At 44.8% G+C, this 23,943-nt stretch overlaps 1 protein-coding gene across 4 annotated transcripts in view; it reads right to left on the bottom strand.

Moving 5' to 3' along the window:
* Csgalnact1 (chondroitin sulfate N-acetylgalactosaminyltransferase 1) overlaps positions 1-23,943 on the bottom strand; it is a 322,039-nt gene that overhangs the window by 93,930 nt on the left and 204,166 nt on the right. For all 4 annotated transcript variants that reach the window (XM_057752646.1, XM_057752651.1, XM_057752647.1 and 1 more), the window contains one exon: positions 4,565-5,485. In XM_057752646.1, coding sequence (XP_057608629.1) covers positions 4,565-5,198 — 634 coding nt within the window. In that variant the 5' untranslated portion in view covers positions 5,199-5,485. The remainder of the gene's footprint in view (positions 1-4,564; positions 5,486-23,943) is intronic.

Here is a 23,943-nt window from a genome sequence, read left to right as displayed (position 1 = left end):
GATAGGTTGCTATATTCCAGACCTGGAGTTGCATTGAACTTGACAAAGCCAGCTTGAACAAAGTGATCACAGTGTCCTGTAGAAGTCACATGGTGACAAACAACCAATGGATCTCCAAAACGCAAGAGCTCCCCGAAGTCTTGATTGTAATGGACAGGAGGTCAGGACTGACTGAAAAACTTGGTACATGGTTATGTAGTAACCTCCAAATTGCCTGGTTTGAAAATACATCTCAGGGTACCTTTCTCAAAATCAGTTTTGCAGCTCCAAGAGAATCCCTGAAGCAGGATAGTTTGTAAAGGGTAGATGAACTTCTGCACAGCGGTGGACTCCCGTAAGTTCGGGTTCATTGTCTGTGCAGTCCTGCATCCTCTACAGGCGATGCTGTGCAAGAAGTCTTTTCTGTAAAGGCCTCAGTCGCATTCATGAGGCTTTAATCTGTGAGTGCTCAAGCCCTCAAAACTGTCACACTGTCACCATCTGAATTTTTGGAGGGGCGCGTTCAAATCGCAGCCCCCCCAAAGCCTTTCTGACAGTCAGAGTTTGTCTCCATGGTACCCCAATTTGAGCCTTTTGGCATGGGAACTCTCTTGTCGTTCCACTAACCCTGCAGTAGCTACAGGAAGGAGAGCGACAGAACAGCTGTATTGTGACAACAGACACTAAGGGCTCATGTAGGGTCCTGATGTCACATATTTGGATTACAGAAGGTAAATTGCTTTGTGAAATGATGCTACACATATCCACGACTCTCTTAAAGAAACGTGAAATCAAAGACACATGGCATGCCAGTGTGTGTATCTCCCACTGACAGAGTAAGTACTAAAATGTTAAGAAACAGGGAGATGAACAGTTAGACATTCTGAGGCAGGGGCTTGATGTTCACTTCTTATCCCAAATGCTGCAAAAAGAAGTAATGCCATTAAATGAGAATCCAACATAAACGTCAGTGCCTATGAGACTCCCTACACACAGAGATAACTACCGCTCCCCTTAGATTTTAGAGAGAAATAATAAGTCTTGTAGACAATACACTATGTAGGCAGAAGTGTGATGTTCTCCTTCTGCCAGCTCTACAGAAGTACAGAGCTGTCAGAGCAACACCAGATGTCCTAAGTGTTAAACCTCAATTTCTCTTTTTGTTGGGTAGGTGATTTTGCCTTCAATCACCTGACAAATTGATGGTGGACTTTTCTTCCATCTGTATCTAAGAAGGGCCTTGGCAGACATGCACAGCAAGTTTATTGACAGAGGAGCAAGCTTTTTCTCAAGGAGCCTAAGGGCCTCATTATAAACCATACAGGGCCTCATGCTTCAGTCACCTGCCTCACCTTAGGTTTTACACCACAGCTACCTGGAAGCATTCAGTCCTGTAGGGTTTTATTATTTCTTTAAACACTGTTACCGTATGAATGTGAAATGTCCCCATGGCCGCATTTGTCTCAACACTTAGTCCCCAGTGAGTGGCTGTCTTTGGAAGGCTGTGGAGCCTTTAGGAGGCAGAGTCAGGCTGGAAGCAGGGAGTAATTGGGGGAGGACCTTAAGACTTTACAGCCTGAGCCTGCTTCCTGAATGCTCCATGCTTCTTGTCCACTAACATGTGGGCTGAGGAGCATCCACCTGCCGCGGATCTGCCTCCCGCCATGCTTCTTCCTCCAGGGTAGACTATATTCTCTAAAAACTTGCAAGCCCAAATAAACCCACAAGTTGCTTCTTGTAAAGTATCTGGTCATAGCAACAAGAGAAGAAACTAGTATACGCACAAGGAGCCCCATCCTGGCCTTGTTAGTCCAGTGGCAGGCAGATATGCTGACTTCATTTAAAATCCCCTGAGCACACAGAACATTCCTGCTTAACTTAATTTCCCATGGAGTTTTGCTAAATGACTACAATTTTGGACCATCAAAGTCTTATACATCAGACAAAATCATTTTCTCTCCAGTTATGTTTAGAGATGCAAATAAGTTGTTTAAAATATATTACCCCCAGCAAAGTCCTTATTACTGCTCAAACTCAGTGTAGAGAACAGATCTCAAGTGGGCTTTTCCAATGTGTTTCTCTCATTTTGAATAGGTGTAGATGAAGGAAAAGTGAGCCAGGATGGAGAAGATCAAGTATGATTCAGTCCACCCACCTCTCTGCAACAAGAACCACAATCGACAACTCCAGCTCATTCCTGCAGTGACAGGAACGGCGCTCAGTTCTGAGGCAATACTCTTTTCAATTTCTTCCTTGTGTTGAACTTAAATTCTACTTCCTGCATCTTCCTCTGACTTGTAGACTCCTCCCAAATGCCTCACTTCCTGTGACCATCAAAGATGACCCCCATATTGCTTCGCTGTGGTTAACAATTTAAAAATTAAATAACCTGAGCTCTTTATAACTATCAGTTACACACAAATATATTTAAAGCATTGTGTCTTCATTTATCTAGCCCATGAGAATAACTGTCTAGACTTATACCAAATTCAGAAGCTACACGTGAATTGGTCACCCTGGGAGTATCATTTATGTTTCATACATGGACCCAACACCAGGCAGCTGGGCGAGAGGACCCCTAACAGATAGCCAGCCAGGTATCAGAGCAAACAAACCCGGGTTAGTGCCCCTGCTGGCTGAGAAAGACTGCCTTTACATGGCAAGACCAGATAAAGAAAGGCAGATGGAGATTTCAAAAACGAAGGCAGATTGAAAATCAAAAGGGCAAACTTTCCGAGCTGCAGGCATTGATCTGTAATCAAGCTCTTTTCAGATTACTTTGTATGTGGGCAGCAATCTATAGCGTGCTCAAGGGAGCGTGGCAGAACAATGGTTTCTTTAAAATGAGGTTTAATGATCCCCCCGAGGGTCAGCGAATAAAATAATATATGTAGAAGCAGCTCATAAGCTATGAAGCATCAGCAAATGCGATGTTGCCTTGTCCCAACCTGAGCTCCTCCTGAATGCCAGCATGTGCTTATTAGCACACTTGTTTGTGGCTAGAGATGCCCTGTCTTTTTTGTATCTCAGATACATGAATTACAAAAATCCTCTCAGCAAAAGATGGATCATGTAAATGATTTCTTTATGTGGTTCTAAGTATATGACAAATGGTTCTATATTAAAATTTCATGAAGTCATGGCTCAAATATAAAATTAAAAAAATACACAAGATATCCAAGTGCATAAAGAAAACAAGAAAAATAGCAGAGGGTTGTGTCTGTGTCTGTGTGTATGTGTGTGTGCACGCGCACATGCGCATGCATGCATGGGTGCATACTCACATGCATGGATGCTCTTGTATGTGTAAGTACATGTATGCACTTACAGGGTCTTTCATGGGCCTGGAATGTGCCAAGCAGTCTGGGCCAGCTGACTAGTGAGCCCCAGTTATATTCCTTCTCTACCTTCCCAGAACTGGGATTGCAGGTGTGCACTGCCACACCTGGCTTTGTGCTTGGTGGTGAGGGGTCTTGAAGGATTGAACTTGGCTCCTTACACTTCCACTGCAAACACTGCCTGGGAGAAGTTCTGACTGATGAGAAACTGTCTTTCCTGGGGGCAATGGTATGGTCTCTTGACAGAAAAGGTGACAGATAAGAAGACACAGCTCTATTTCTGGCCATGTTGAAGAAGATTCTATCCAGAGGTCAAACAATGGAACTACATGCCCTCAAAGACTTCGCTCAATTTGGTAGAAGTTTCAGAACCAGTAATAATGCATCAATTAACAAGATACCAACGAGTCTTCCAAGGAGGTAAGGAGAATGTCTCCTAAAGAATCAGACACAGACACAATCAGTCCCAGAGCAACTGGCACCCATGAAAAGAGTGAGCCACTCCTCCCATTTCCATCAGCTAGGACCATCTACACCCGACCCTGCAGTTAGGGATGTACACTGGAGGCTCAGTCTTCTCGGGTTCAAATCCTGCCTCTGTCACCTGGGATCTGTAGCACCAGTATTCCCCTTGATCAATATGTACTTCCTTTTCCTTATCTCCTAATGGGTTCTGCTGAACACACAGAGTACATACAACATGTTCCCAACAGAGTCTACACATGTGAGTGTTTGCTCTGTCCTTTCTTCTGGGTCTCACAGCACAGCCCAGTTCCTAGAAGTGTCTCGGGTAAAAGACACAATGAAATTACTCATATATTCTATTAGGGTTTGAGAATTTTATATATCTATGCTTTGTTTTTATGATAATGTGCACACAAGAGTTTGCATGTGGAAACCAGAGGATGACAATGGGTGTCTTCCTCAATTGTTCGCCACCTGATTTTTTCATGCAAGGTCTTTTACTAAAACTGTGAGCCACCTATCTGGGTGTGGAGAATCTGAACTTCGAATCCTCATGCTTTCCAGACAAGCGCTTTACCTTCCAATGCATGAAGTTTTACCTTCTTCTAACACAGAATAGCTAATTGTATTTAGTGCAGTTTCCAAGAGAAAGAGGGGAGAAGAAAGTGCGCCTAAAAAAGCAAACTGGTGTCTCCCTCATAAAACTAGCCACCAGTCATCCTAGAGACGAAGTGTTTTTTCAATCCCCGCTCTGCAACCCCAAAATCTCAAAGCATGCCAACCTTCTACGAAGTCCGCAGCCGTGTAAGGACGCTGGTGTGGGCTGCTCTCCACGGGACTATTCAGACTCTCCAGGGCCGATTCTACCGCTTCCACCAACTCGTCGCGCTTGTCCTTCCTCACCGGTTTCTCCTCAGGGTGGCGGGTCAGGCCAGTCTCCAGCTGGTACACTTTCTGCAGGGTGAAGCTATCGAAAGGCACGGCAGCATACTCAGTGGCCAGCTTGACACCCGCATGGACCTCGGCCTTGTCCACCTGCCCGCGCAGGAAGGCCAGCAGATCGGCCTGGGCTTTCGGTGCAGGGTCCCAGCCTGAGCGCAGGCCGGTGGCATCGCTGGCCTGGTCCTGCCCGCTGCGGAGCTGCTCACTACGTGCCTGCAGTTCATCCTTGAGCTGTGCGATCTGTCGCTTAAGGCTGTTCACGTAGTTGCGATGCTGTTCCTCACGCTCTTGCAGCACAGCTTGGTAGCCATCTTTGCCCGTGGGGCCATTGGCCCGTGGCAGTCCCAGCTGCTCCTGGTCGCCTTTTGGGGTGCAGGCTAACATGTAGAGGACAGAGATGGCACAGCAGAGCAGAACCAGCAGAATCACTACCCGAGAAATCCACCCCAGCAGCCCACGACGGACCATCCTCATTCAGGTGCAGGCCATGCGTCCAGCGTGTGCAGCATCCCAGGGCGCCGGGAAGGCCCCGCAAAAGGGCTTTCCTGGTTAGACTGCAATGCCTCTGAAGTCCCCTGGACCAATTTCATCCATTTCCTTCTAGAAGGTGACCTGCCTTTGGAAGTCAACCATTATGTAAGACGGCTCTCCTGATTCCAAAAGAAGATCGTCTATGCAGAAACAATCAATTAAGTGGATCCTCCAAGTTCTTTCATTTGCTCCCATCATAGCCTTCCTGCTGTGCCGAAGACGAGGGGGTGCTGAGGAGACACAAAAGACAGGGGCCTTAGTGTTTCCATTCACACTGGAACTTCGAGTCAGCACCTCTTTTCACCTGATCCAAAGTATATAGGTATACAAAATAATCACCCAAGTCAAATATTTAGCTACCACAAATCATACATTTATTTTAAAGCAATTCTTTCATATTCATATAGTTTCAACATTTATGGCTGAGTAAGCAAATGTGCATATTACTGAGGGGGGATGCGGTTACCTGGCATAATTCAACCTCAGCTGAACATCTGATCCTGCAGGATGGGAACTCACCTTCCTCATTTTGCAGAATTGATTGGTATTTTGATTCTGTAATCACTGATGCTAAGAAAAGCACTTTGCATAAATATGTAATGAAAAACAGTAGACATCCATTAAAAGATTTTTCAGAAATTATTGAAAACTCTGCCCTAATCCCAAGTCAACATTTGTTTGGCCATTATTTATAAAGCCCTAGTGGAAAGCTCACATAGAAATTATTTAAACACAATCAAATCCAAGTTACACTAATTTGATACATTCTGAGGAACAACAGAAGGAAAATACTAGAAGTCTTTGTCTACTATAATCAAGCCATTATGTGTCCACAAGAGTGGACAATTTTGCATGTGCACAGCCGTTCACAGCATCACTGGGCTGAGGGGTTCACTGTTGGTGTGTGCTGGAACAGTCCGTGCAGCGCAAAGTGCGTGTGCTTTATCTTGAGAATCAAGGCTTCCACAAAGTGTCCGAGTGCAGCGTGGGTGAATACTGCAGGAAACACGTGGATTCACTGGGCATTTGACGTCTAAGTAATTTGGGTCACTGCGAGTTCAGAAACCTTACAGTTGTTGAGATTTTCATGAACCCCACATTCAGTTACATGAAGTGCCTTAAGACACTGAGGGCTCATTCACTATGGCAATCAATAGCCAATTGGCTGAGTATTTATGGGAGATTCATGGAAATTGTTTATGGTAGATATTAAGTGTAAGCGTGTTTGTAAATCAAAACACCAAGTGCTTCAAAGGAAACTTGAGAAAATGGCTGGGAACAACTACTAAATGCAAGCAGTCCTTCTGTTGAGAATCGAGACTTTTTTTTTTACTTTTATTTTTCTATGTGTTGTAATTCTTCATGATGACACATATTTCAACACTCAAAATCAAAACTTTGATGATACTGAAATTATTGGAGCCAACGTTTCTACCGATGCTGTCAAGCAGAGACAACTGACAGCAGTCACGGGTGTGTACCCATGTGCTCTTCACCTAGGCATGCTCAATGGCCTTCAGAATGGACATCGAGTTTTCATCACAGGTAAGGAAGTATTCACAAGTTCAAATATGCAAAGAAAAGTACTGATGGCAACACAGCTGGAAGGATCTGTGACAGGTGTCCAACCAATCGTACAATCCCTTACCACAGAAAGGGATGGGTTAGGAGAACAGAGATGAGATGCTGTCTCGTCAGGAGTCAGATTCGTGGCATGCCTCTTCAGCCCAAATGAGGGCTTCTGTGTCTTGCTTAGTCATTGGCAAAATTCCTAGAGTGACTGCACCCAACACCCAATCCTTGTAATAAAGGAGGAGCAAGCCAGACACAGCATCTCTATGTCTGCAAGGCCCCCTTTCTCCTTCTTCTCAGACATCATCTCTTGACATGCTAGTTTTGAACTGCTCTCTCTTTTTAAATCATCCTCATCATTCTAACCATAAATTAATTAATGAATCAATAAAATAGGTGAAGCAAATCTTTTGTTTAGGGATATTTTTTATAAAACCTTCCTGTGTGTATCTTTACACACCAGATCTCCTAAAATCAAGGAGGACCTGCACTTCGCCATTTTATGAAAATGACATTTTAAATAATCCGTATAATGATGAAATTATTTTTACAGTATCCTTGCTGAACCTCGGAAACCTAGGGTCTTGGCCAATAACCACACCCTTTCCTAGTGTTGTATGGCCCAGTCTTGAAGGGAAGAAAGATCCAGACAAATCGTGCCTCCAGATCTCTGGTGGGGAAAGAAGGTTCCAAGTCACTCTCAGCACTCAGGACATGGTACTGATGCAGGCTCACTGTTCCGAATGCACGGTGCACCTGCTGCTTCGGATGCTCTCACCTGGAAGGTCCTCCCCCACTGCCCAGGAGACGAGCCTCTTACTAATGTCCCCATTCCACCAAAATTGTTTATTAGTCCACTTTCTGTAAGAGTTTACTATATAATGTTTTCTCTCTGATATATTCTCTAGTGTTTCTCTGGACCCAGGGAGTCTCTCAGCTATAATTTAGAACAATGCATAGTTATTAGTACCAGGTTTAAAGTGTAGACTTGCCCTTGAAAGCCTTTTATGTCCGATGAAAATCTTGGGATTTGTATAATTACTATAATTCTGTGATTAAAACCATCTTGGTTTTGATGTTCAGGATCCTTGCTGTTTTTAATGAAATCTCTCAGACAAGCTCATTATAGCCAAGTATTAAATTATCAGTGAGGACATGTTATCACATTATTCTGCCATTTAAAAGACTTTTATTTTAAATATGTTGTCATTACCGACAAAATAAGAAAATCAAAAAACAAAGAAATGGAACATTCAACACAATTTATTTTGCTGTGAGAACTAAAGAGATGCAATCATGCTAACAAATTTTAATGGAATACATGTTACATTTGCATAATGGATTGAGCCATGTTGGTTTAACTGGAGGAACTCATTAAGACTACAGTTAGGACAGTTAAAACTAGGGCAGTGTTGGCACACGCCTTTAATCCTAGCATGATGGAGGCAGAGGCAGGCAGATCTCTGAGGTTGACTTCAGCATATATAGTGAGTTCCAGGACAGCCAGAGCAATGTAAAGAGACCCTGTCTCAAGCAACAACAAAAAAGATTAGCAGCAAATTAAAACTACAGGCTACCTGTTATAATCATAAGTACTTTGCTGACAAGTACTAGGGGTTATGGTGAGATGACTCAGTGGGTAAAGGCACCTTCCTCCAAGACTGGTCCTGATTTTGATGCCTAGGACCCACATGGTAGAATGAAGAAATCAACTTTCATATATATATATATATATATATATATATATATATATATATGAAATAAAATGGGTGTTTCCAGTGGCAATTTTGTCAAAAATTTGGTATCCGTAGCTATGAGGGCTCATTTCTGGGTCCAGTTTACGTTCCACGGTCTGCATGTCTGTGCTTATGAGAGCATCAGGCTGTCGTTGTCATGATGACTCTGTGCTACAGTTTGAAGTCACATGTTCCGATATATACATATATTCATACACAAATAAACTATGTTTTAAACTCTAGTTACTGAGGCTTTGGAAATTCATTAGGTTACTTGAAGTCCATTCATCAGAGAAAAAGAGGAAAAGGCAGCAATAAAACCAAGATATTTTGTGAAACAAAGACTTTTTCAGTTTTCATCAACAGGTTTAGATGCAGTATTTTCATGAACACTTGATTAATTTTCCCCCAGTCATTCATCTCGCCAACTTTCAGCTCCTCTCCCCCTGTGGCTCCCAGTGTTCCCTCTCCAGTAACACACATGTGCTCATCACCAGTGTCCTCTATAGTAACACACATGTGCTCATCACCAGTGTCCTCTCCAGTAACACACATGTGCTCATCACCAGTGTCCTCTATAGTAACACACATGTGCTCATCGCCAGTGTCCTCTCCAGTAACACACATGTGCTCATCACCAGTGTCCTCTATCGTAACACACATGTGCTCATCACCAGTGTCCTCTATAGTAACACACATGTGCTCATCACCAGTGTCCTCTCCAGTAACACACATGTGCTCATCACCAGTGTCCTCTATAGTAACACACATGTGCTCATCACCAGTGTCCTCTATAGTAACACACATGTGCTCATCACCAGTGTCCTCTATAGTAACACACATGTGCTCATCACCAGTGTCCTCTCCAGTAACACACATGTGCTCATCACCAGTGTCCTCTATAGTAACACACATGTGCTCATCGCCAGTGTCCTCTCCAGTAACACACATGTGCTCATCACCAGTGTCCTCTATAGTAACACACATGTGCTCATCACCAGTGTCCTCTCCAGTAACACACATGTGCTCATCACCAGTGTCCTCTATAGTAACACACATGTGCTCATCGCCAGTGTCCTCTCCAGTAACACACATGTGCTCATCACCAGTGTCCTCTATAGTAACACACATGTGCTCATCACCAGTGTCCTCTATAGTAACACACATGTGCTCATCACCAGTGTCCTCTATAGTAACACACATGTGCTCATCACCAGTGTCCTCTCCAGTAACACACATGTGCTCATCACCAGTGTCCTCTATAGTAACACACATGTGCTCATCACCAGTGTCCTCTATAGTAACACACATGTGCTCATCACCAGTGTCCTCTATAGTAACACACATGTGCTCATCACCAGTGTCCTCTATAGTAACACACATGTGCTCATCGCCAGTGTCCTCTATAGTAACACACACATATGCTCCATCACGAGTGTCCCCTCCAGTAACACACACGTGTGCTCTTTCCTCCTCTCCACCTTCATCGAAACCTCTTTACATGGCTACACTACCAAAATCAATGTACAGATTTAATTTCTATCAAAATCCAAATGATATTTCTCATAGAATTAGTGTGGGGGAGGGGAATATCCTAAACTTTGTTTGGGAACACAGAGATCACAGATGGCCAAGGAATCCCATGCAAAAAGAATGGTGCCAGAGTTATCGGAACATGTGACTTCAAACTGTAGCACAGAGTCATCATGACAACGACAGCCTGATGCTCTCATAAGCACAGACATGCAGACCGTGGAACGTAAATTGGACCCAGAAATGAGCCCTCATAGCTATGGATACCAAATTTTAACAAAATTGTCACTGGAAGCACCCATTTTATTTAATAAATGATGCTTCAAAAACCAGATACTGACATGAAGAAGAAAGATGGTATCAGTATGGTATCTCTCACCTAGCCAAAAAAAATTAACATGGACATTAAATTAAAGTGAACAAACATTAAATTAAAACTTGAAATGCTGAACACACTAGAAATAAACATAGAAAACAAAGCCCAGGGATAGGCAAAAACCTTCCTGGATACAATCCTAAAAGCCCAAAAATAGCCTCCAGAATTGACAATTATTATTATATGAACTAGGAGACCTCTCACAGCAAAGGAACTTCTCAGCAGAGTGAACCGACTATAGAATGGAAGAACAGACATTTAGAAAGGAAAACAGGATGCCAAAAACCGCTACCAAAGAACAGACAATGCTTTTCTGTGCAAAACATTGGCAGCAGACAATGCATCAGAAACAACATTCTGCATCCTTTAACAGACAAGATTTCCTAATGTTTCTAGGAATCTAATCTGTAATCAAACACAGTAACCGGTGATAGTGCAGAGGCTGAAAGGCAGGTGTTTGATTGCTGCAGTCAGGAAACACTCGTCCTTCTTCGTGCTCTTGCTTCTGTGGAAACCCAGACATTTTACCTAGCCCCGCAGTCTGCCGTTCTTAGAGAGGCTGTCACTTTACCAGCTTTGCCCCCTTTAGAAGGACACTTCAGTAGGACACACGCGGACCAGTGGGGCCGTGGAGGCACACCACAATCTCTGCTCTTGGCAGAGGAGTTGGAGAATTAGAGTTAATGTGCATCGGGTATTTACTGTCTTGCAAATGGGAAGGACCGTGCAATTACCAAGCACTTTTATACACTCAACATGACAGTAAAAATATAGCTCTATGAAATCACAGTCACACTGTGTTATTGTTTTAAAGCCTTAGACAAGGAACTCGGATTTTCAGCCTAGCTAAGTCTCTCACGAGCTCTATGGGGGCAGGGAGGGAATGTGGAGGAAGAAGACAACCCTGTCATTACGTGATTTGTGATGCTTGGCTGAAAAGAAGTGGGTACGTGCGTTTTATAATTGTCAGAAACCCTAGTGTTTGTCAGATTTCTTGCCACTTCCATTTTTATGCACTCATCCTCACTGGTGGCTTTACCCAATGCTGTCTCTTTCCTGGCTAGACCCTAAGGATCAGTCTGAGATCATGTGCCGTGTCTTGCCATTGCATTTACCAGTTGGACTGAAGGAGACACGAGGCCCAATGCCATTCTTGTGAGCTCTGAGAGTGACACCATGCTGGGCAGAGGCTTCCCCATAGTTTCCAGGGAAGTTACCAAACCTGTTGAATGCAACCAGGGCTCTCCCACTCAGAGTGTTCTAATCCCTTCACATTAGAACAACCCTAAGACCTTTAGAACTACAATACCTAGCTAGAGGGGCTTAAGGAATTGGCAGCTCTTCCTGAGTTTTGAAGACAGGCATTCTGAAGGACATAATATGTCAAGGAATCTAGTGATAGAATGAATCTCACCAGATTCCAAAGAGAAGGCAGATGGCAGCCGTGACAACCCACCCAGACCAAGGAACATCTGGGAACTTCCCCTGACCTCTGGCGAGCACAGTGGTGATCCAACAACATTGGCTTCAGCTCTTCCACCCAGGATTTTCTCTATATGTGAACAGACAGACAACCAATACCCAAAAAAATCACAGGCAAGAGTCTGGGCAAATGGTTGAGTTGGGAAAGCGCCTATTGGACAGGCATAGGGATCTGAGTCTGATTCCCTGCCCTCAAGTACAAAGCACTGGGGAAGCATAAACAGGCAGATCTCTGGGACTTGTTGGCCAGGCAGCTCAGTCTAATTCATGAGTCTGGTCCAGTGAGGGACCTCATATCACAAAGGTGGATGTATGGCTCCTGGCATTCAAGGTTGCTGGCTCTCTCATAACCCAACACAGACACAGGTGCACACATATGCACATGGGGAAGGGAGAGCGACAGGGGAAGAGAGAAGACATGTGCTAAATACAAATTCCATCTTCAGCCAGTTTACAAGCACTTATAGGATCTGGTGTCTTTTAAAAGAACTGTAATTTGAGCCCCAAACAGATGAATGCCATTAAAATAGCCGTGAAGTATCAGTGACCTGTTTCCGTTTATTATTACATCGGAGTGAGAACAAGGCCCAAGAAAATAAATAAAACTTAGAAAAACTGGGGCGGGGCAATGATTGGCATGATCTGTATCTGTTAAGATATGCCAGTGGCCATGGGTACTGTTACCATTAAGCTCCCAGGAGATGAAAACAACCAGAGCCGACAAGCTGCCCCTATTAGGAAGGGTGCTGACATTTCCTTTCCAGTAGATTTTTGGGTCACGAGAGCCACATGCCGTGACAGGACACCTGCAAAGGTCTGTTTGTGTCTACAAGGAGCTCATAAAGCATGAAGGACTCCAGGCTAAGCCCCGTGGATAAAACGCTGTCCAATTCCACAGCACACAGGAATGATGGTGGCTTTGGGAAAAGACCAGGTCAGGCAGCGCAGGCTGCATAATGAGAGTCCTTGTGAGTGATAAAGGGGACCTGTTCAAGGAGATGCGATAAATTTAGCCAGACCTCTCCACCCCAGGTGCAGGCAAGCCAGGAGATGGAGGAAAGAAACGGGCAGTGTCTGCTGGGTCAGGAAGTGGAAAGGCGGAAACCCCAACACCACCGTGCCTGTCAGCTCGACTCTGGAGGGTACAGCAAGCTCTTTGATTGCAAGGAAGCAAATGAGGCTCCAGTCAAAGGACTAACTATACCAATAGAATATACACCAAAGTCACATCTCGGAGATAAACACAACATCCCGGGTAAGCATGGAAAGGATAGTATGTAAGAATTCTTATTCTTATTCAGGGTTTGCAAATGCCCTCCAAAATAGATATAATCTAGCATTGTTAGCTGTGCATAGACACTTGGAATACCCTTCACCTCAAAGCCTCATGGAAATTCTTGCGTGTGTGTTGGGGAGGGGGAATGTCCGCCATCTCCCAAGATGGCCTTGCCAGCAGGCTGTGTCATGGAATTCCTACCACCATCTCTTTTGGCCCACGTGGACTTGGGATTTGATGTGTGTAACCAGAAAAACAGAGCAGAAAGGGGGAGTGTGACATCTGTTATATTATGTGTGAAAAGACATAAAAAGCTGCACCTTTGGCTTTTCCCTCTCTCATATTTGCTCTCTCATATTCTCATATTCTCTTTCTCCATCCTTCCCCTTTCTTCTTCCATTCTTCTATTTAGGAGGCCTTTTGGGACAAAGCATGAGTGATAAACGGAAACCTCCAGGCAACCCCCTGAAAAACTGAGCTGGGCCAGCCAATGTGGATAGATTAAGATTTCCAAAGCCAATGTTAACTTTGAAAAGGATAGATGCATGACAAATTCAGGGCAGCCTCATGAGAGACCACCAAGTTGAGCAACTATTCCCAAGCTCTTGTGAGATGTGATAAGTATCTAGGTTTTAAACTTCCAGGTTTGGGGATAATTTGTTATGTGGAAATAAAGTTAACACATAGAATTACAGGTTTGTAAACTCTCAAATAACATGATAGTTTTTTTTTTACTTTTTTTTAACATGCTCTACTTCCTATGATGGAGTAATCCTACATGATCAGAAAGCTGTTACTGTAACCAGACCTCCATTTGGACACAGACACTCACAGAAGCTGCCAACCTCCCCTCCAAACCTAAAACCAAAGGGCTGCCACCAAAATCCTTCTCTGACGTGAGTCTGTGTGCATCTGCCATAGCACCTGTTTCTAAAGTCCAAGCTTTCATGAGCAAACAATTTGTGTGTATTACAAACCACTTCTCTTTTGTTTTTAACATCAAAGATTGTGGGGAAGTAGTAAACTCAAAGTTGAATTAAATAATGATCTGGGGGAACACTGTCCAAAACCCTGAGGCTGGCAACGAAGTATTGCTTAGAAGTAGGTGACTACCATAAGATGCAGGTCACTTGGCTCAAGGATGGTGGAGCACTCCAGAAAGTGTCTCTGTGCCTGGTATGAAGTGGCACCAAGCTCCACCGCAGTGTCCAGATGAGACATAGAAACCCTCTCTGGGCCATCTGTTCTATAATTTTTTGCCTCCAACTTATCACCGAGGACACGTGGTTCCACTTTATCATGTACGGCAGAGTTGTTCCCACAGCAGAATTTTCTCATCACTGTACTAAAACACTCCCCACTAGCTCCTGCTGAACACTGCTCTACCCACTGAGCCTCAGAGCTGGAAAGGGAGTGCCTGAGACAAGGAAGTAGCCAGTAAGGCTCAGCAAAGGGTAGCAAAGGTCTCTACAGAAGAAAGCAATGGGAGATTCAATTGAAGTCAAACAAAAACAAACCCTTATTAAGACCCTAGAGTTTCCAGAGCCTACTCTCGGTACATGCACATGTGCACATAAAAATGAATGTTTGTACCTGCTTTTGTTTGAAATGAGAGAACCCAACCACCCTAGCAACTGTTATAACCTGCATGCTATGCATATTTAATTAGATCAAGGTCAAGGGTACTTTCACAGTAGCTGCAACAGTCTGAAAACAGACAGAGGCCTTCTGATCTCCCCAGTCCACATCTAATTGAAAGCTTCAACAAGAGCCACTCTGTTCCCATACCTCCTTCTGGGTTATAAGTCCCTGTGCTCTATCAGCATATATATATATAGATGTGTGCCCAGTGCTTTAGCCTGCTGTGCCCCTGAAAGAGACTGCAGGAGTGGATGCAGGCAGGATGCATGTGAGCTATCACTGACTAAATTAAGAGATGCTTAAGCCAGAACTCAGGGACTCCTGGGTTTTCCAGCGGAAGTCAACAACAAATCAAGCGTTTCAAAGTCAACAACAAACCACCAAGCGTTTCACAATGACCATGATAGAGACTAATGTATTCTTTGACTCTCTCTAGGAAGGACACCAGGCTGCTTATCACAGAGCAGTGACTCAGGTCTCACATTAAGAAGGGTCGATATAGTCTGTTACCTCCCCCTGAGCACCAGTGGCGAACAGATGCCCCTAAATTTATTAAAAATAAACAGCATACCAGGCATCCATTGTTTGTGTGTGTGTGTGTGTGTGTGTGTGTATGTGTGTGTGCGTATGTGTGGGAACCAGGGGTTGACATCAGCCATCTTCCTCAACTTCTTTCTACCTTGTTTTTGAGACAGGACTTGTCTGAGCCTAGCACTCACCAACCGGCTAGATGGGCCAGTCAGTCACATATCCCCACCCCTGCAACGCTGACTTTATAGACACTTGTACCCATGCCTGACTCCTGCTTGCATGGTAGGCACTTTACTGATGAAGCCATCTCCCTTGCTCAGTAAAAAATTTTTGAACAAGTCATATATATGTAAATATATTCACTTGTAAGTTACACTCAAGTTTTACAATAATATTGTTTTGTGGGTTTATAAAACAGCATATCTAAATTAATGATACATAAAATATTTTAACATATTTTCTCACAGATGGACCAACCAAACCCAGGAGTGCTGTCTGAGGTCCTTAGCCACTCACAGGACAGAGTTGCTGCCAAAACTGAGTCTGGAGTCCCAGTAGACTCTGCTTTGCTCCCCCCCTACAGGGAACCTTGGGTTCAGGGGGATGCTCCTGCTTTGGACTCCGCTGTCTCCTTCCAGGAGTCCAAACATCCTAGGCCATACACCAGATCATTACCAGGCGCTCATTTCTCTTCCCTCCTAGTTGAGAGGACAAGGGCTCAGCTTTAAGATGGCTCTCAAGGGTCTGCCCTTTGCGGTTTCCCTGTGTCCAGTCCTTGAGAGCTGGTTCTGAGCGTCCAGGGACCAATGGGAGCAGCTTCCTGCTTACTCCCCAGTCAAGGACTCCCAAGCTTGGTGGTGCCCTCCAGTTTCTCCTCTGTAAGCCCATTTCCTTACACAATCATCGTATGCCATTTTTATGTATAGATGCAGAACAAGAGAAATGTGGAAAAATAACCTGAGGTTGTCTAATCAGAAAGTGAAGGTATAGAGATTAATCACGATGGTGGCACATGCTGCAAAGATGAAAAGTGCTTCCAGCCTCCTTGGCTCATCTCCCTTTTGCTTTTTCGCTCTACTGGTAGATCATGGTAAAGAAAACTTGCCAGAAGGGGTCCTCTCTATGCAAGCATCTTCCCGTCCCACCCCTCACTGCCTTCACTCTGGCTTCAGGGAGCTACAAGGCAGGCGATTGGCACAGGCTGCAGATGTGGAGTCAATAGTGTGCAGAGACAGAACAAGAGGAGCCTACTCAAGAGACCTGGGTAGAGTGGAGAACCTTTCCCAGGAATACGATGTCTCTGTCAGATGCAGGCTGAGTCAGCTGTCAACTCTTGCAGACAGCTATGCCTGGTTGGCCTCCTCCCCAGTGCTGCGGGAGCCACTCTGGCACTGCAAAACAGGAACCCTTCAAGCAAGGCTTCCTACACCCTCCTGGTTCTCATAATTATGACCACTTAGTGAGCACTTACTTTGGGCCAGACATCAGACTAAGCACTTCACAAACATTATCCTATTTAATCCCATGAGGTAAGTCTTATTATGTCAATTAAAGATAAGAAAATTGAGGCTTAGAAAGGCGAAGGGTCTTGTCCAAGGTGCACAGTATGGGCCAGTGGCCAAGCCTAGCCCCAGCTGACTCTCAGCCTCATCTTGTACCCACTAGACTACACTGTCGACACCCTTAACAATCCAAACTGCTTGCTAGCCCACGTTTTTCATTGTAGACCCAATGTATCTTATCTCTCCAGTCTCTGAACTTGTGGGGAAGTTTATTATTTATGAGAATCCCCGGCATCTCAAATGAGAGCAGAATTGATTCTCTAGCTTGAACTGTTTGCTTCCCGGTCGACTGGGATTCACATTCCCATTTTTGTTAGTGGCTATCAAACCCACACTCTCCTGACAGACATTGTATAGCCAAGTATGACAGTGTGAGCCTTTTTCTTATTGGATCCAGGACACTATGTCTGCAGCACTTAACTGTTTCTGAGCAGAGGCCAGAAGATTATACATGCATATCAAGTTTAAGACATCTTAATTAAAAGGCACCCTGGCAAGTGGAATTTTTAATCAACTTAGAGACATTCTTCTTTTCAACAGTAAAAGGAAGCATCTCTAGGTCAGTGAGCATGGTGGCTGGCAGCGGTAGGAACACTCAAGCCAAGCACTGTGTTTTATTCTTTCCTCTTGAGAATCAAGCCATGGCCATGGCCATGCACCATAGTCACCCTAGCATCCTTCCTGCAGCCAAAGCCAGCCTGGCACTCGGGGAGGCACAGAGAAGTGAATGCCTAGAGCAATCCGGTCCTGAGGTCATGCAGCACAGCTTCCAGAGAAATTCATTTTGGTAATTAACAAGGAGGGGACAAATTAAAAGCGAACAGCGCTTCGAAGCTAAGCAACGCTCGACGCTACACAAGAAGCACAATGTCAGACACAGATTGCAGGTGGGGCCGCTGAGTCCTAAATATCGGCCACAAGCAAGGTCGGAACATGAGTCACTCCTTGCTGCACTGCACAGGGTCTGGCAGCTCTGGGCAAAATGGTGTCAGTTTCGTTCAGTGAAAAGCAACACAGAAAGAAGCAAACTGGAGCTCTTGCCTTCCAGATAAATTGTGCCGCAGGTCTTGTCAGCAGAGAGCAGGGAAGTGCCGAGTGGGAAACACTGTTGACCAAGGGCCACAGATCTCCTAGAGCGAAGCAAGCTAGAGAAAGCACTGCAAAAAAGGTGAAGAGAAACAAGCTGCCTCAGAGACAGAGAAAGGGACCCAGGACCTGACCGTGAGTCTCAGTGAAGTCTTTGCCCAGGGCAGGTGGTGAAAGACTGAGCCTCCTGCTGTACCTGGAGTTTCACTGCATTCTTGTGATACCCTCAACGGTAAGCCACTGGTCTCTATCTTCCAAGGCCAGAAGACAGGTTCATGTGGATAGGGATCTGACATGCTTTCCAAAGTCCGTGTGTTATTATCTTGGTCCTTGGCTTGACCCTAACTATTGGGAGGTAAAACAACCTTCAAGAGAAGAGCCTAGTAGAAAGGCTTCAGGTTGGTGGAGGGGTCACATTCTAGAAGGAGAGAGTGAAACCCTGGCTCTTTCTTTTCCCTCTTTTGCATCTTAGCCATGAAACTAATAATTTTATTCCACTGTATGGTCTTGGCATGCTATTCTGCTTCAGCACAACCCCAAAGCAAAAGGACACATGAACTGAAATGTGCAAAATTATTGATCAACCTTCTCAATGAGGTGATGGTCTCAGGCATCGATTACAGTGACATAAGGCTGACTGCCACATCACCCACATGGAAGGAAGACCTTCTGGCTCTAAAATGTTACAATTGCCTTCTGCAGTCAGCTTTACATTTTAGAGATAACAACTGACTCAGCATATACAGAATTTTAAAAAACCAAAAGGATAGGCCTGTGTGTGTTTGTGTTTGTGTGTGTGTGTGTGTGTGTGTGTGCTTGGCAGCCTTCCAAAGCAGGGCAAGTGGGAAGAGCAAAGAAGCCATGACGTCTAGAAATAGGACACAGTTTCCCAAGAGAACAGTCAACCTTCTTATAGTAAACTCGGATAGGGCTCATGCTTTGGTTTAAAGGTGAGCATGGAGCATTTCCCACCTCTGTCCTGGGAACCCCTAGGCAGGACACTCTGCTTTGTGTAAGCAGTGAGGACCTGAGAAAATGCTATCTTCTCAGACACCTAAGGGTCATGTGTGTTTCTTCTCTAGGAGTAGCATCTAGCATCCCATTCCTGATCCCAGACCTCAGCCATCTGTGGGTCCCTGGTTCCATACCCCAGAGAAAAACAAGAGGAACCATCCCAAGGTGAAGGAGGTCACACCCACACTCATGGGGTCTTGGAAGAGTTTTGTTAACTGAGTGAAGAGACAGAGGTTAGGGATGAAACTGTTGCTGAGAGTGGAGACAAAATAAACAGGCTAACTCCTCCCCCTGCCCCTTCCCCTTTTACAAGGCAGCCAGTGGCACATAAAGGAGGGACTTCCTTCTGGAAGGGGATGATTATACAAGAGGACTAGAGAAAGTGCACACAATGCAAAATCACTTTAGAAACTCTATAAAATGAGTTCAACAAAGCCACCTCTCTTTGTACCCCATCTCTGAGAATGGAGACAGAATCAAAGTGTAGAAAATAAGGCCAGGTGGTGGTGGCACATGCCTTTATTCACAGCACTTGAGAGGCTGATCTCTGTGAGTTTGAGGCCAGCCTACAGAGTAAGTTCCAGGACAGCCATGACAACAGAGAGAAACCCTGTGTCGAAAACCAAAATAAATGAATAAATACTAGAAAGATATAATAGGAAGCCTAACTACAAATAAATGCACTTTACATTCCTCTTTGGCAAAATGAAATTCAATATTGTAGACAATATTTATTAATGTCACGGTTCAAGCCCACCCAACCTGAGAATCTTTCCTGAGTAAGCAATCATTACAATATTAGCTTAAAAATTTTTTTTATAATATTGTGAGTGCAAACAGAGATTTCTGAAACAGAAACTATTTGTGTATACCTAAAGAGGTTGCATAGAGCATGTATTTAGTATATATTTGTGTTTTGAATCAATGCTATTTTGCACTCCCTAATGTTTTCTGTCTGCATCCCCCTCGGGACATTGCATGCACTTCCTGACAGCTTCACCTTGCTGCTGCTATGTAGGATGACCTAGAAGGCAGGATGACCAGCCAGGGAAGAGGCGGAGCATAAGGGGCAACAGCAATGCAGCGGGCAGGCTCACAGCAAAGAGCTCTCCTACCATGGCTCAAGTCTAACCTCATGGACAGTAATCCACTGGCATCTTCATTTCTAACCGGAAAGTCCACGTGATCAGAATTGACTTTTAACACATGGGCAGTATGAGAATAAGTCAGAGACTGGCATTAGGGGGTAGGGATTTAACCAGAGAGTTCTGTCTACCATCCACAAACTGCCCAGATGAGCACCTTCCAATTCTTGACGCTAAATAAAACTTTCTATGCCAATTTGTGGTTTGCTAAGCTCTTTTATGCATATCTTTTATGTCCTTTATCTTCAGGATACAGTCCAGTAGTTGAGAGCAGGGTTCCTGGGGTCAGACATGTGAGTCCTGTTTTATTTGGTTTCTCTCAGCCTTTGTCTCTTCAACACTAAAGCGCCGGCCTTCCCTGAAGACATTTGGTGTTGAAAACTGAGATAGTGTATACAAAGCACTTACCATAGTTATTACAGCAGAGGTAATTTTCCATCATTAGGAGCCAAACTCAATCAAATGATGAGAGAGAGAGAGAGATCAGAATGGCAGTGTTGTCGGAGACAAGAAACAGAATGATGATTGTGCAAAGCGACAGCGCTGGGCGTAAGCATGAGGACCGCCAGGATCGCAATCAAGATCCTGTCCCTGACCTCTAAACTGTATCTCAGAATTTAAATCAAACATTCGGCCTTCTAGTCTCACTGGTTCAATGTGGATTTAAACAATAGATTGAATATATTCTTTAAGGATTGTGCTTGTATTGAAGATATATAGATTAACTCATTCTTATTCCCCAATCCAGGAAAAGTATTTAAATGACACATTGTTACTAGGTATTATGAATAGTCTAGAAATTGTTAAAAATACAAGGGAAGATAATTATTATATACAAAAACATTATTTTATAAAAGGGACATAAATGTCTCCAAATGTTGGCATCATCTGGGACCCTGGAGCTAAGAGCCTCCAGATACCGAGGGAGAACTGTAACTCATAGCCTTAGCATCTCCCAGTCCCAGCTTCTGTAGGGAAGGAATGGAAGGGAAGGAATGGAAGGGAAGTAGAAAGGAGAGGGAAGGCAACATTGTTTTTGGTTAGAGGATCAAAGTGAGTCTTAGGGAGAAAGAGAGGGAACGTAAACAGGGAATCTGAAAAGTTCTCCTCATGTTCCCATTTCAACAGAATGGTACCTGGGAGATAAAACCAGCCATGAATGTGCAGGTGCCTGGTGTGCAGGTGAGCACCGTGGACCTCAGGACAACATATTTTACAGCTGTAGACATGAGACTGTAATCACCAAGCAAGTTGTTCTGCCACCAGAGCCCAGGTGTGGGCCCATCACATGCTGCCCTGCACCTGGGGATTCACCAGAGCCCAGGTGTGGGCCCATCACATGCTGCCCTGCACCTGGGGATTCACCAGAGCTGAGGCGTGGGTCTGCCACATGCTGCCCTGCACCTGGGGATTCACCAGAGCCCAGGTGTGGGCCCATCACATGCTGCCCTGCACCTGGGGATTCACCAGAGCCCAGGTGTGGGCCCATCCCATGCTGCCCTGCACCTGGGGATTCACCAGAGCCCAGGTGTGGGCCCATCCCATGCTGCCCTGCACCTGGGGATTCACCAGAGCCCAGGTGTGGGCCCATCACATGCTGCCCTGCACCTGGGGATTCACCAGAGCCCAGGTGTGGGCCCATCACATGCTGCCCTGCACCTGGGGATTCACCAGAGCCCAGGTGTGGGTCTGCCACATGCTGCCCTGCACCTGGGGATTCACCAGAGCCCAGGTGTGGGTCCGCCACATGCTGCCCTGCAGCAGTAGACAGCACGGAGCGCCTGGGTGAGATCTCAAGTCTCCAGAGTACCCCCAGATTGTCAGCAGCTCCAAATGACATGACTGACTCACCAGTGTTCTGATTTAAGCTGCTGCCACTACACGTATCCCCGGCTTCAGAACAACCTTAAGCGTTCCCAAATAAGCATCCAGATGTGTGCAGGAAAAAAGAGGATTCTTTGATCCCTTCTTTTGACAGCATGCCACATCATCACCTCCCCTACTCCCACCCCCATAAGGGGTCTTGCTGAAAAGTTTGTTCACAGGTTGGGCATAAAACGCTTCCACATGAAAAATAAAATTTGAATACACATGAAACTGCATCCATTGCTGAAATTAGAACTGCTTTTGAATAATCTCCAAGAGACAAAATAATGAAACATTCTATCCCATGCTAGGGTGACTAACCTTGCAGTGGTCAGCTGAGGAAAACAAGAGACAGGCAGGTCTCGAAGTCAGTTCACGCTCATTAGCCACCCTGTCCACGTATGACAAAGATGCTATACAAGATTGTGTATATGTGTGCGCTCGCATGTGTGCACACACGTGTGTGTTCATGCAGTTGTACATGTGTAGAGACAATCTTGGTCATCATTCCTCAGGTGTTTTTTGAGACAGGGTCTCTCATTGGCCTAGAACCTACCAAAAGTCAGTGAGACCTAGAGATCTGCCCATCCCTGGCCCCTCAGTGCTGTGAGTACAAGTGCATGCTACTACCCACGGCTTTTAAAAATGAAGGTTTGGAGGATCAAATGTAGATCTGCATGCTTGCAAAGCAAGAGTTACTCTCCCAGCCCAGCATGTAGGACGCTTACAGAGAGCATGCGTGGGGCAGTACCGCTGGGTCACTATGAAGTAACCCTTCTCACATTCAGTTCATGTGGCAGTAACAAGTTGCACCCAACTGACTACCAAAGATGCATGAAATGCTGTGTAAAGCACCATGCTGAACTAAAACATCAGATGAGTATCCACGGGTCCTACCAAAGTGCACATTTTATTAGATAGAGATGGGGACACATGCTCTGAATGGTCACAGACCAAAGCTGTGCTGTGCATCTGACTAGTGCCCATGCTCATGCAATTCCTAATAATAAAAAAAAAAACTAAAAATGCACCTTTTTATTGAGCATATTGGTTTCTTTTTCTTTTTCCTGGCATGACTGGTCTCGTAGCTATCAAACCTTTTTATATCCCCTCAGGGAAAGCTGAAAATACAATGGACTCGTTGCAGTTCCTTCTACTTTATTATTTTTTAATATTAGCTCCTTCTCTGGAGAATGAGAAGGTGAGACTTCTTTCCCTCTAGAGCCAACTTAATGGGTCTCAAGACTGATATAGTACAATTATCCCATGGAGTCATGAATCCGAGAACGGTTCAGCTTTTAGTGAACACCATTTAATCTCCATTAAAAGCTTTACAATGAGATCAAGTTTTAGAAGTTTCCTTAGCCAGAGGGGGACTAACCAAGGTGTCATTGACGTCTCCCAATTGTTTATTTCCTAGGCTCTGGCTCAGTGATGTGACTGGTGTGAACAACACCATACTGGAGTGTAGCTTTAGCCAGAGCCCACTTCAGGAACCAGATGGAAGGCGCTGTAAAGGAAAGCAAGCAAGACTGCCCCACCATGACAGACAGCTAGCACCTGTGCCCTGAGAAGATTTAATTCATTTGGAAACAGTGCAAGACATAACAGACCACAGCCCAGGCCTGCGTTGCACACCACTTATGGACTTCTGTATCTTCGCACTAGTCATTCAACAAAGCAGGGACGCTCCTTCGGTTCAGAAACTGTATTTTGTCCAGCTCACTGGCTAGGCTGAGGTCTCTCCCCAGGTCTTAGTTAGAAAGCTGATGAAAAATTTGTCACTGTTTCTTAAACAACTGTGCAGATGCTTTGCACAATTAAAGGGCCACCCCAGCTTTTATCTTCACTGTGACTGACACTGAGAA

Source organism: Chionomys nivalis, chromosome 20, assembly GCF_950005125.1.
Source record: "Chionomys nivalis chromosome 20, mChiNiv1.1, whole genome shotgun sequence".
Classification (NCBI taxonomy): Eukaryota; Metazoa; Chordata; class Mammalia; order Rodentia; family Cricetidae; genus Chionomys; species Chionomys nivalis.
Note: the sequence above shows the minus strand (reverse complement) of the source record. Positions and strands in the feature narration are given on the sequence as shown.